We start from the raw sequence: 14,034 nt of genomic DNA, 5'->3' as shown, positions 1-14,034 counted from the left end.
CACTAATGCATTTTTGCCTATAAACGAAAAAAACGTTTCCAATTTCGTTTCGAATCGCGAAACTATAAATTTGTGCATTGATGTGTTATGGGAAGAAATTTCGTTTTCCGAAATTTTGCCAAAAAAATGTTTCGAGACTTTGAAATTAAAAAATCATAGGTTTCCGATCAAACTATCACGTAATTGGTTTTATTTGACATTATTATAATTTTACAATTTTTCCTCTTTATAAACATTGTATCCTACAAATGTATTTAAACTTGTAATAACAGAAATTTAACAGCGCTGACGTAACTGGCTCTATTGTTGAAATAAAGTGAGTTGATTGCACATCCTACCTGGTTTTAGTAGCAGAATTGGGATTTGATGACGGTCTCCTTGCCCTTAAAAACAGCCGATAAACTCAAAGTAAATGACTTTGGGTTTAATCATTGTAGAGTTTAATAATGTGTATATGAAATCAAGAAACAAAAGTTGCCTAAATGATTTTATTTATTTAACCTCGTTTGGCAGATATCTTACCCAAATACATACGCGTCCATTGGGATATTTATTTTAACTTATGGCAGACAATAAAGCAACTGCTGATGTTCACTTATACTGAGTTACTGCATGCTTAGCATTAAATCTTTACATGACTATACGAGCGCACAATGTAGATCAGAAATCATGTTATTCACATTGATTGGCAAATATTAACAGAGAGTTTAACACAATCTTAAAAAGTTACCACAACAGCAGTAACCCTTCTATAGTAAAAGAGATAATATAACACATTCTGTATAAAAATATTTAGGTGTAGGCTATATTACAATGGGATAAGATCGGATTGTTAACACGAATATCCAATTTTTCCTGATCGTTGTTAAACATTTTTTTTGAGCTCTTTCAGAATCAATGGCTATAGTCATATAATTCTTTATTTTTTTCTGGTTTATTACCTAATAGAACTAAAAAGAGAATAAAAACGTCCCATCTTACCCCAGTTTACCATATATTATAAAAATCCAAAGCATTAAAAATAAAAACCAAAACATTAAAATAAAAACATAATAACATAAAGCTGAATCGATTATTGAATAAAATTCAAACTATCACATCTTACAAAGTGATCTTTTATAATAAATTGGTTACTGAAATGGGACATAAAATATTATTTCCCTTTTTTGTAATGCATGGCTGACAATTAAGACAACCCTTAAGTGTCTTGTCCTAGGACACATGCAATGGTAGCAGTGTCAAGCATAGAAACCATTTCTGGGCAAGAGGCGTACGCAGTGTCTACTTTGTCAGGGCGGTGGATTAATAGGCTCATACAGTGGTTGTGGAAGTTGGGCAATGCTCACGTATTCTGGTTCCTTGTTCACTCTAACAATGGCTGTTTCATACCCACCATTCTCACTACTGGTTACAACCTAATTAGATATATAGTATGTTAAGTGAGGAGATTTAAATCAAGAAACAACACTGCACAAAATCAAACAAAACCAGGCACAGCCCAAAGCTGTGAGCACTTCAAGCTGGCTTGGGAAGTAGCAAAAGAAAACCTACCAGGAATTGCTACAACCTAGTGGTAAGTAATGGGTTATCTAAATTCTCAACCCTACTAAAGAAAAAAGAGTCATCACACAGTTACATACATGGTAACTTTTTAATGAACATGAGGTGTGTGAATCACCTGTGCATACCAACTGGTGTTGCCCTCACTAGGTAAGCAGCATTTATTTAACACAGCACAAAATATGAGTCAAACACACCTGTCCACAAGGATCCAGTTGCTTTAGTTCAACATAGCCTTCTTCATCTGAAATTATTTTGAATGAGTTTTGAATTTGTGAAGATAATGATATTGATTACCTCGTTGAACTGATACGTTGTTTCTCATGTTTTCATAATTTGTTGAGCTTGGATCAATCTAGAAAAACAACAGATTTTACTGAAATGTTTGAGATGAAGGTCTTATCATATTTTATTTTTACATTTCATCACTTTACTTTATCTTTTCTGGTCAGAGTAAGAAGATTCGATTAATATGAATAGTAAAAATATAGGAAGAAAAGCATCAGTTGTTATGACTTTATACTACGGAGTATTAAAAAGATAACAAAACATATTAGATAAAAATTGGGACCCAATGTAGTTTTTACACAAAGAAGTTCAAAACTCACATTTTCTTCTTTTAAGTTTTCGTATGACACTTCTTGTGGAAGGGTGATATCAACATAACCTGTACAATGCATTGGATTTAAGCTTGTAGTGGGCACAACATAAATGAATGAAACTTATTTATGCCTTGCGAGGCAAGACAGTCTTTATAACATGGGTGTTCTGTTTCATACACCTCATGCCGCATAGAAGTTACTATAATTAGCCCATAAGAAACCACTACATTAGAGCAAGCATTGGTATGTGACTACTGCTTAACAACACAAACAACCACAGTGTTGGTGTCGAGCCTCGAACGTTACAGCATGTAATGTAACCATGATGGAATCAAAATGAACAGTTTTTACAAATTGAAAATCAAATCAATATTTAAATAAAATTAATAAAATCAAAAGGGTAAGTAACACATCGAACTTACGTGGTAGTTTGAAAGATCCAGGACTGAACAAAATAAGGTAAAATATAAACGTTTTTTATTTTATAAAAGCATTGAATACTTACATTTCGGGATTGAGTATAGCAACTGAAAAATAATGATATCGCATTAAATAACTTAGAAAAGAAGTAAACAGGTAAAGATGAAGTTTGTATTCACCTATCAATGTTTGTTTAATCCAAATAATAAGTTGTACCGCATAGCAGACACTTAAAATCTACATTCATTGTTTATACCAGAAAATAAAATGTAAATTCATTTATTCAATTCCAGGTCATACATTATGCCGAGTAGTAATAACAGCAACATATAAACCCCCTATTTGCTTACTAACATAAAACCTTAATTTTAACTTAACAAACTAAATAAGGTTGTCTTCATATTATTTAATTTGCTCACCAGTTACATCTTTCTTGTTTGGTCTGATAAAAATGCGATAAACAAGAATGATGATCAATATAAGAGCTCCCACTACACCTAACACAGCTCCGATTATAACACCCAAGTTATCTGGTGGTGGGATGGACTGTGATGTACCACCAGTTGTTGGGACTTGTGTTGTAGGTTGTACTGTAACAGTGAAGGTAAATTTATCATTTAAAACAAAACAGTATAGGTGTAATGTATGGGATGAAAAGTTACTGTTAAACGCTGTTAATTGAAATATTGCACAAATTTATAAATACCACTAGTTGCGGGAGTTGTTATTGTTGTTGTAGGTTGCACTTCATTTATCACTGATATATTGAATGTGAAAGTATTTTCAAATATTCCATTGTTGATTCTTAATGTATAATTCCCACTATCATTGAATGATGGCTGCATTGAATATAGAAACATTTAAGCTAGATTACAAATTATTTTTAACAATTTCAAACCTGGTTTCGAGTAAAAACAAAAGTTTGTGATGTTGATGTTTGTGGCTGATTAGTTGCATCATTCGTTACCATGGCTCCTAAATACAGAGTGGTTTATATTTTGTAAAGCAGAGGCTTATGGGAGACATACCATCCTTTGTTAAAGTGGTTGTATAAGTAGTTGGGTTAAGTGAGAATGTGATGGTACATGATCTTGGACCAGGTGGGGCAATATACCATGTACATATGTTACTGTGGCTGGTTGTACCATCATTCACTGCAAATCCTTCGGCTGCATCTGGAGATGTATAACATTTATTGAATAAATAACAAATAAAACATAAGTAAATAAATGAATGTAACTTTTGATGTATTGAGGCAAACGCACTAAGTTCACCAACCAATGTGCCATGGCAACAGGTGGTACAAATTACATAAAACATCCATAAACACCCAGATATAAGTTTATAAATTTATTGCCCATGTAGCGGTTGATGTGGGAAAGCAGTAGATTTAATCTTTAATTTAATGCTACAACAAAATATATTGAAGTCTCGAGACTGAATGTCTACAACTTACGTCCCTCTAATAACCGGTTTTCCGTGTTCAACATTCTGGCATTCGTGTGTGTAGGCTCAAGCAGAGACATTTAAAGTATCGTCAAAGCGCAGTTAAAACACTCACGATTCTTTTAAAGTCTATCTTTGTATAATTACTGACGCTGCACACCCTACGGGGCAAACTCACTGGGCATTTTATTATCTTTTTGCCGTGTGTGTTTCTGATATAAAAAGGGTGCCCAAATACTGGACACCACGTTTTTCGTCATGTCATTATCGTGAACGCTCTCCGCGATTACTCTTTCGTGTGTTGTTCTCCGCCACCGTTGTCTTGTCAAATAAAGGAGTCAATATTCTGTTGAGTTGGGTGCTAGTCATTTCGATCGCTTAGATGAGGTTCAGGATCGAGTACGCATAGAGAGCTACAGCTATCAGACCACCCCCCACACCCTTTTAAAGAATTCAGTTGCTTAAACACCGTTTTCAAAACAGCAATAGAGTGTAAATAAAAAAGTTTAGTTGTTTTGTTTTTGATTTAGTAAAACATTAATGAAAAAAGAATTTACGTTTAAACATTTTATGTGATATCAAAGTACTACATATTTTGTTACTCGGAAAAATGTTTTGAAGAATTAAAGTAAAGTTAGACAACAATATGGGAAACAGTAATTTCATATGATTACGACTCACAGTGTATAATCAATGTCTTGCTGTCTCTTCCCAAGTTTGAATATTCCTGCATGGCAGTGTAGCTATTTATAGCTCTACATTCCACTATATCTCCATTGTTTGAACTACTCAGTGGATTGCTTGTCCATGTGTTTCCAACCAACTGGTAGAAACAATTATATAAATAAGAACTTAATATTTTACTTTAACTTTACCGTTTGATTTTGATTATTGAAATAAATTTCAACTCTGTCCAAAGAAGGGACACCCCCAGCTGCATTACATTGGAATGTAGCAATGTTTCCAGCCCAAATGGTATTGTTGCCAATCAATGTAGCAGTTGGTGCTGTAAAAATATGTGTATGTTATTGGCTTATTGAATTATAATTTATATCACAGCTACTGGAAACGCTTTGTCAGGGGGTGGCAGCTTTGAAGACACAGTAAATTGTCACTTCACTTTTAGGCTATATATTGTCGATGTCGTGGCACAGTTGCTTAGTGCGCCTGACACTAACCCAGAGGTTATAGGTTCAGACTTGTCACTGCAATCATTATGGACGTACTTGTCTCTGGACAAGGCACTTAGAACCAATTGCTGCAAGCTATTTGAAATAAAAAAGGAAAACAAAAAACAAGTATATTACCCACAAAGTTAAATACGTAAGCTAGCATAAGGTGTATGAAACAGAACACCCATGTTATAACGACCGTCGTTTTTTCGGCCATGTTAGGATAAAGCTCGTTACATTGATTCATTCATACATATATTTTGCAACTAACATAAATATAAGTTTTGTGAAGATACACTGTCATCTTTAAATAGTATATCACACACCACAAACCTGTCCAAGTTTGCACGATAATACTTGCTTGTGCACAGTGACAAGAACTTACCTGCTGTGTTACAGTATATGGTATATGTCTGACCTCCATTTATCTAGGTCTTAAGGTCAAGTATTTTAATTATTTTAAAGCAACATAATTGACATGTGAGCAATGTAAAGAAGCACTGTTAAACTAAAATGCACCACAGACCATTTACCTGACCAACATTGAACTATCTTTTCATTCTCCCACTCTGCTGTAGCAAGGCATTTGGTTGCAGTGTTTCCAGTTGTTCCATTTATATAAAATAAAGTTGAACCATGGGAACACTGGAAGTTAGCTTGAGTGTTGAAGACACCACTTGATGGGTTGACTGGAACATTGTTGGATGTTGGAGATGAACATTCTGTATGCATACAACTCATATCACTAGAAGAACATAACATGCTTTTTACTCCTTGAAAATGATAATGAAGATCACGAAGAGAAGGGAATAAACAGTATAACAACAAAACACACTGGATAAAAGGTGCGTGAAGGAGTGGTAATTAAAAAGTTTGACCGTTGCACCCAACATATGGTGAACTTATACTGAGCTATTAAAATATAATTAAAATATACTATTCAATTAAAAAATGTGTGCTCAAAAACACAACCTTTAGAATGGGGGAATTGACCCAAAGATTGGGTTATAATGGAAAAGAAATTCCACTAATAGTTCACAATGAACTGTTTTATGTGCACACTTGTAGGGCACAAAATCAAGAGCAAGTATTTATTACAGTAATACAAAATGTAAATAAAAGCAAACATACAAATATTTATAGATGTATACAAAGATAAGTACAGGTTGTCGCAGCAAAAATAATTAGAAAAATGATTGATTGTCCTAATGTGTATTGTAAACAAAAATGATCCATTAATTGGTTTATTAAAAAGTTCTAATAACAGAGAATTAAAAGGTTCAGGTGGTTTTTAATAACTATATAATATATTTTTCAAATTTATATTTGGTCAAAAATGCATATTAATAAATACTGTAAATCAATTTTGTTTTGTATTTCATAGGCTAGTTTACCCACTTAAGTGTAATATAATGGGCAAAGCAGGTTGAAATTAACTTTATTTTGTATACCACTATATATTTGTATTCTTACTCAGTTGTAAAACTATGCTGTACTGTTGACATTAATTAGTAATTTATATTTTATTTAGCTAAACCAACACGAAATTTACCTTTTACTATCATTGACAATGAGTAAACAACAGCAGAATCACAGCTTAGTGAAATGCTGGTGTTGCTTGTCATTGCAGTAAGGTATGTCAGACTTGTAGAATAGCCCCCAGGTATATTTGTGCATGTAATGTTATGTGTAGCAGTTGAAGTAACAGTCTGACAACTACCAAAAGCAGAGAAGTAAAATTCTGTGCTAGTTAGTCCTGTTCCCTTCCACGAACATGAAGATTGCCTATATGACATTGTTGCAGTGATCATGAGGTTTGTGGTTCCAGTTGCAACATTTGCTTGGTTTCCAGGTTGTGGCAATTGAATTGCTGACAAATATCCAGCTGTATGCAACATTCATTTTAATATGACTTTATACAATAATACTAATAACATTAAGTATATAGTAGCAAATGCCATAAGCATGAACTTAAAACACTGTTGTTTAACAAACGTAGCAATATGGTTATTGTATATTTAAAGACATTTTTAATGGCAGTATTTTCAATCTTTTCCAAAAAGAAACTTACCACTGTAAAGTAGTAGCAACACAAATGGCAGCAGCATTGGCAATCCTCTTGTACAACCACTTGATGTTATTTTAATTAAACTTGAGTGTTTCAGGGCACATATAAATATTAATGGTTTTATTTTTACCAAATTATTATCTAAAATCTAATGAAGTTCATATAAGCATGCAACCAGGTTGTTCTTATAGTATATACTGGTAAACAAAGAGTTTTATTTGTATTGGTATTTTCTTATGGTGTCACTTAAACAACGGATGCATTGCATTGATGTTTAAACAGTATAAGATGAAATACAGATATATATTTATACATATTTGCTGATTGATATTTTTAAGCTTATACTGCATAGAATCTGGTACTACAAAAACCTAACAAACAAAAATCAAGTTTAAAATTGTCTCTAACCTAAAGTTGTTGCAATCACGCATAACTCACTTTTAAACTTTCTCGTTTTAAGCATTTTATAATAAATTTAACTTCCAGTTTTAAATGCTCGCTAAATCGTAGAAAAGCCAATGAAATTTTGTACTTCGCGTGTGTAAATGATTAAAATGAATTTATTGGTTTATAAAACAAACTTGAATATTTCATACAGTTAAATTTTGACTCATAAAACTAGTTTTAGTTTTGTGAAAAAAAAACAAGATATAAACATGAGGAAAATAGGCAGGGGTCAATATGAATTTAATTAGAAAATTTGTTCGAAATTCAGTCATTTGCACTTGGATATAATTTATTAGAAGTGGCAAACTTTATTAATAGTTATTAACAGTTTTCTGTTATTACAACACACAACCTCTGTGCTAGAGCAAGTGAAAGAAGTTGGAAATTTATTTAAAATCATTTTCATAAATACTGTTTAATAATCGTAAGTATTACCCTGTGGCATAGAGCACAAGACACACCAACTTTAAAATGTGGATATTAGTTTCATATCAACCGTAACCAAATAAAAAAGATGAATAAATACAGCAAGGTTATATTAAACAAACATTTTTAATATACTTTTATTTGTTTCTGCAGGTATTGGTATTGTAATTGTAATACTGAACACATACCCAATATTATGAACGGATTTAATACATTTATACGCAGCTGATAAAAAGTGTAACATAATTAAATCCGCAGCATTTGCTTTGTTAATTTACTTCACCCATTTACCCTATGGTCTCATTAAATTCAAATGCTCACTTTTAATTGGAGAAATTTCATAACCCACGTTTTTAAAAGTTCTTATTTCTAATATCTTTCCGCTTTTATTTTATTCAGTACAGATTTATTTAAGTACTTCCTGTCAACATTTAAGCTGAGTACTGATGTAGTCTATTGTTCTAACATAATATTTATAGATTGATAATCAAAATGCACTAAAGCAGTAGGAATTCTCTTACTAATATTATACTGATCATCAGCTTTAAGACGGCATGCAGTGTATTGAAAATTATACACTAATTCTATGTAGTATATAATATCAAAAGTAATTTAGATTTTACGTTTGATCAACCATACAAAATACTTATTTTAAGTTGAAGTTGAAGCAATAATACAAAGTGGTAACAGGTAAATACTAAAACAGTCTCACTAAAACAAAACACAAATAAATTTCGTTTTTATATCTATAATATACCTTAGGACATAACAGGAACTTCCTTAAAAATTCTGAGTACCAAATCAAACTTAGTTTAGATAATTCCCCTACTTCCTAAAGTCATTAATCAACATCTGACTTCATCACTTCCCACAGAAGGAAATATTTTGCATGGTTATGCACAATAGATGCAGCAAGCTAATATTACATAATGGCAATGCCTTAGTATAGTTAACACAAACGCTTAATAACTAACCTATCTTCACAAAGCAAGCCAATTTTAAAAGTTATAACAAAGCTGTTTTGTTCATTCACCTCATGGCTGTTTACCAGCTATACCACACATGTGTCTTTGTGAATATCTAGTTTTTGATTTGGTTCGCAACAACATAATTAGTGACATTAATTAGTGTTGTGAAGTTTTATTGGATTTGATCATAAGGTGCAGGAAGTGATGTCATACTTGTGTATTCTGGTTCCTTGTCCACTCTAACCACAGCTGTTTCATACCCACCATTCTCACCACTGGTTACAACCTATATATAACATAAAAAAATGTTACAACTTATGAACAAAATTTAAAAAAATGCAACCTATTTATAACAGAAAAATAAAGTTACAGAAAAATTAAACTTATTAAGTATATTATTTAGCAAAGTATTTTAGGTAAAGCTGTTCTTAAAAACCTGTTGTAGCCAGGCATATCATAAATCTAATCTAAGCTATAAGTTGTGTTGTTGATGTTTCAGTATTTATTATTCAATATTCAGGTCATCTACATTAGGGTAATCATAAAGCCACTGATTTGTGTTTTTTGATTCCTGCTTTTCTTTAAACATTATTATAGAATTAAAATATGGTGTTGCAATTATAAGTTCTAATCTCAATAACAATATTCTCCTCAGTGTTTAATTTTATGGAAATTACAAATATCATAACTATAACAGTATAAACAACTTTTCTGTTCAATAGGATTATAAAGGTCTGAAAAATATGCAAAAATAAAACCAAAAGCTGGGAAATAAAAATCAAACAAGCAAAAGAAAAAAGGAGAGCTTGCCAAACAATACATGATACCAATATCAAAACAATATTAGTATATATAACAATATAAATATAAGTTAAACAGTAAAAAGTAAATAAACAACCTAACCTGTCCATGAGGATCCCGATGTTTCAGTTCAACATAACCTTCTTCAACTGAAAGCATTTCACATGAATGTTTGTTGAGAATTATTTTAATTTTTTACCTCGTTTAACTGATACGTTGTTTCTCATGTTTTCATAATTTGTTGAGCTTGGATCAATCTGCAAAGAAACAAATTCAATTGAAACATTTAATATGAAAATCTTACTATATGAGCTGTCATGTTTGTGCTGTAACAGTTTTCACTCTTGGTTTAACTTGTTTTAAGTTAATGGTTAATTTATCCAAAGCATAACTGTTTATTGATGAGCCTCCATAAAAGTAACTTACGATATCTGCTCGGTTCAAGTTCTGGTAAGTAACTTCATTAGGAAGATTGATGCCAGCATATTCTACAAAATACACAATAACAATGTAATTATTAAGACAAACGATATATATTATAAAACCTAGAAAGTAAAGTAAATATTTAAATAAAGATTGGTAATAAACTGAAAGATTTGATAAATGAAACAAAAAGTAGGCAAAATTTTCTTTTCAATGTTTACCATGAGCATGAGGTGTTTGATTGTTTCAGTTAATCAATGAAATGAAAAATTATTATCTTACCATAACCAGCTGGGTATGTATTGCTAAGAAACATATTGGTAAATACTGAATGAAAATCAGGGAAATATATTTTACTTACATGTCTTGGGAAGTCACTTTATCTGATAGAAAGAAAATTAATTAATTTTATGAAATTATAGAAACAGCAAATAAAATGAGATTTGCATCGTTATAATGTTAATTATTTTTAAACTATTACAGAAATAAACTGTTTTATCTTTTAAGCATTGAAATTGTAAGGGAGACTCCAATTAATGGCAACATGACAATCATGTTATGCAACTATGAGTAGCAATAAAATATGTTTGCAATTTAGCCAGCATGAACCCAGCAATATTATATATATGACCAATAAATGTAACTTAGTCAACACAACTTAAACTACTCACCAATTTGTTTTCCTTTGTTTGGTTCAATAAAAAGTCGATAAACAAGAATGATGATCAATATAAAAGCCACCACCCCACCAACTGCAGCTCCAATTATAACACCCAAGTTATCTGGTGGTGGGATGGGTGGTGGTGTAGCACCAGTTGTGGGAACTGTTGTTTGTACTGTTGTAAATACCAACGGAGCTGTAAACCCACATGTTACATGGCGCATTCAAGTTTTAGCTCAATGCTTTCACAAATTACTGTATGAAGGTAACTTATTTATATTTGTAGGAAAATCAAATTTGTAACAAGAGTGCTCATATTCATACACCTCAATTTCTATACTGCCAATCATTTAATCGGGAAACACTGGTTTAGAACAATTGTCGCTAAGCATCTTACCCCAATAAACATATGCTTACAAAGTTATTAGTATGGATTATCAAGCCTGGTATCCACTAGCTTGGAGGGTGGCAGTTCAATCACACTGCTATGTTACCAGCAAAAAAAAACAAGTCAATTTTTTCACAACCTGACTCACTATGTACATTAAGGTATAAAGATGAGGAAAAGTTTCCAAAATCATTGGTTGTATTGCAAGAATACAAGCCAGCATCTGTGGAGGATATATTGTAAAGTACAAGACATGCTGAAGAAGATCTCAATCTTCCATCCTTTAACCATGTAAATGTGGAAGATTGTACTTGATTCGATGTTTCACAGATTATGCTCAAACTTTGTGTGATGTTTCTTATAATGGAAGTAGCTGTTAATGAAACTCCATCAACCAATAGATTGGGAATTCCTGGCAATAATTTATTCATAATCATATTATAACACAATTTAACATATATTTTATTTATCTTTTAAACAAAATAACGCAGTATAAAAAACAACCAAATAAACCAGCGAAAAGAATTAGCAACATAATAACAATCAATAAAACCAGCATAAAAACTGTTCAAAGTAACACTTATACACATGACTAAGACAAAATACAACACAGGCTTTAATGATTTGTAAAGAAAATTGTGCATTAACAATAAACCTATACATAAAAATAAGTTTCCTATTAAAACTTTAATGAATTCGTAACTTACTTGTTTCATTAACCACGGTAGTAGGTTGAGTAATGTTGGTGCCACCTCCATAAACAACATAACTAAACATACTTATGAGTAGGATTATAGTGACATACTTGCAATACATTGTTAGACTGATAAAAACGTTTGGTGCTGATAACTGACAACTAATATATAAATTAACTGTTTAAATGAACTTGTACATATTTATTGACTCAAGCAACAAACTTCACTTAGATATTTAAAGAACATATTAGATTAACTTTACACATTGATTAAAGCGAAGTATCGCTATTGAGTTGGTTTGAAATACCTGCGCTGGCTGCACTTCCCTAACAACGTTAGGTCGTGTAAAGTACTAGCGTGTTTACCGTTTCTCGTGCATAGATTTCGATTATCTCGAGGCAACGTTACAAACGGTATTGCACTGTTATATAATAAACCAACTTAAAAGCAAATCCTGTAATAAAACACTGTCTATCGCGCTTCATTGCAGTAACTAGTATACCGGCATTGGCTACCTATGTTTCACCAAAAATTAACATTACTCAGGTCAGCTAAGTTATGCGAATAATTACATAACTAGCGACTCGTCACAAATTAGATGCAAAGTAGTGATTGAATTGCACATATCCCGCCTACACGAACTATAAATAAACCAAAAAGGAAATCCTATTTTCCATATTACGGTGGACTATACCGTGTATGTATTATTTAAAAAGACGAGTGTAGGCTATTACACATTGGTTCATATGCCTTTCACGAACAGCCGTTTGTAATACCCCATGTTGCTTGTAAAGGCACTATAAAGGACTTTCCTTTACATTTCTTGAAACAAAAGGTCGCTGGTACAACTCAAACAGACTAAAATACCAAACAAGCATCGTTTAAAAATGTCCAGGAATAAATTAACCGAAGTGTTCGTACTGACTTTCGTTTTGTTGATTGCCCGCCGTATTCTCGTTTCTTTTAATAAAAACTTCGTATCCGTCGTTAGGTGTTGTTACCTGAACATATTTACACAATAACTTAATCATACGATTAAATATATTGAAATAACTTACAACGCTTGGGCCTGCACTTTGTAAATCAGCATAACCTTGCTCATCTGCATCAAAATAAACGTTTAAATCAAAGAAAACATTGAAGAAAATTAAATTAAATCTTACCTCTTGTTACATTGACATTATCCTTTAGGTTTTCATAATTCGTTGATTGTGTTGCAGGTATGTTCTAATAGAAAAATAACAATTCAATTATTTTAAACACATCCAGAAAATTTTTTAAAAAAAAACAATGATCTAAATACTTTTACTCACGTTAGTTACTTGTTCATTTTGATATGGTGATTGATCAGCAACTTCATAGTAACCTGAAGATATAAACAACCATTTGTTTTGAACAATGAATATAAATATATAGTAAATGTGACTATTCGGTTTTTTTTTCACTCAAATAAACGAGAAAGTGTTCTGCATTTGAATAACATTTGTTACAAATTACATTCTTACCATGCTCTGCTTCCATTCCAATGTTGCTGCAATTTAAAGTAAATGTTAATATTTTGTTATTGTATTTATTGCACAAGTTAAACTGTTGTTTACCTTTTTCCTGTAAATTCTTTATCTGCAAGAAAACACATAGTCAATATAATTTTAACTTATCTAGAAAGGTGCAAATGTGAAACTTCCTTCTTAAGCAAATAATTAATTACTTTGCACATTCTGACATAACTTGGGCGACTATGGATTATATTTACCCAATATTTTATTAATACATGTTGTATTATAATGTAAATATTCTCACCTTTATGTTGTTTATTCTTTTGAAAACATGGTCAATATAATTTTAAATTATTTATAAAGATACATAAGTGAAACTTCTTAACAATATATTTAATTAATTTACATAAATAAAAGAACTGACTTTCTGATATATATTAAACCACTATTATATTTATACA

General features: G+C 31.6%; 2 protein-coding genes across 4 annotated transcripts in view; both read right to left on the bottom strand.

The window, feature by feature from the left end:
* Positions 1 to 474: 474 nt before the first annotated feature.
* LOC100180909 lies at positions 475 to 7,378 on the bottom strand. Its single transcript, XM_018815900.2, has 15 exons — positions 7,272 to 7,378; positions 6,753 to 7,085; positions 5,734 to 5,922; positions 4,904 to 5,034; positions 4,710 to 4,851; positions 3,611 to 3,757; positions 3,481 to 3,557; positions 3,289 to 3,421; positions 3,002 to 3,172; positions 2,668 to 2,689; positions 2,585 to 2,607; positions 2,169 to 2,227; positions 1,858 to 1,915; positions 1,758 to 1,804; positions 475 to 1,415 (listed from the first exon to the last, which is right to left on the bottom strand). Exons 1-15 carry the CDS (start codon positions 7,306 to 7,308, stop codon positions 1,290 to 1,292), a joined length of 1,695 nt encoding a protein of 564 aa, XP_018671445.1. The 5' UTR covers positions 7,309 to 7,378; the 3' UTR covers positions 475 to 1,289.
* A 1,514-nt stretch (positions 7,379 to 8,892) lies between these two features.
* The window catches only part of LOC100175443 (cell adhesion molecule 3-like), a 7,544-nt gene continuing 2,402 nt past the window's right edge, over positions 8,893 to 14,034 (bottom strand). Inside the window, exons 1-9 of one of the 3 annotated variants that reach the window (XM_002129498.3) lie at positions 12,090 to 12,965; positions 11,531 to 11,755; positions 11,005 to 11,190; positions 10,695 to 10,716; positions 10,616 to 10,638; positions 10,337 to 10,398; positions 10,110 to 10,167; positions 10,013 to 10,059; positions 8,893 to 9,395 (exon numbers count right to left, since the gene is read on the bottom strand). In XM_002129498.3, coding sequence (XP_002129534.2) covers positions 9,282 to 9,395; positions 10,013 to 10,059; positions 10,110 to 10,167; positions 10,337 to 10,398; positions 10,616 to 10,638; positions 10,695 to 10,716; positions 11,005 to 11,190; positions 11,531 to 11,755; positions 12,090 to 12,198 — 846 coding nt within the window. In that variant the 5' untranslated portion in view covers positions 12,199 to 12,965 and the 3' untranslated portion in view covers positions 8,893 to 9,281. Of the gene's footprint in view, positions 9,396 to 10,012; positions 10,060 to 10,109; positions 10,168 to 10,336; positions 10,399 to 10,615; positions 10,639 to 10,694; positions 10,717 to 11,004; positions 11,191 to 11,521; positions 11,795 to 12,089; positions 12,966 to 14,034 lie in introns of those variants that run through there. The other 2 variants (XM_026838800.1, XM_026838802.1) reach the window with 2 other exon arrangements.

Source organism: Ciona intestinalis, unplaced genomic scaffold, assembly GCF_000224145.3.
Source record: "Ciona intestinalis unplaced genomic scaffold, KH HT000117.2, whole genome shotgun sequence".
Taxonomy (NCBI): Eukaryota; Metazoa; Chordata; class Ascidiacea; order Phlebobranchia; family Cionidae; genus Ciona; species Ciona intestinalis.
The sequence above is the reverse complement of the archived record's forward strand: the minus strand, read 5'-3'. Positions and strand labels throughout refer to the sequence as shown.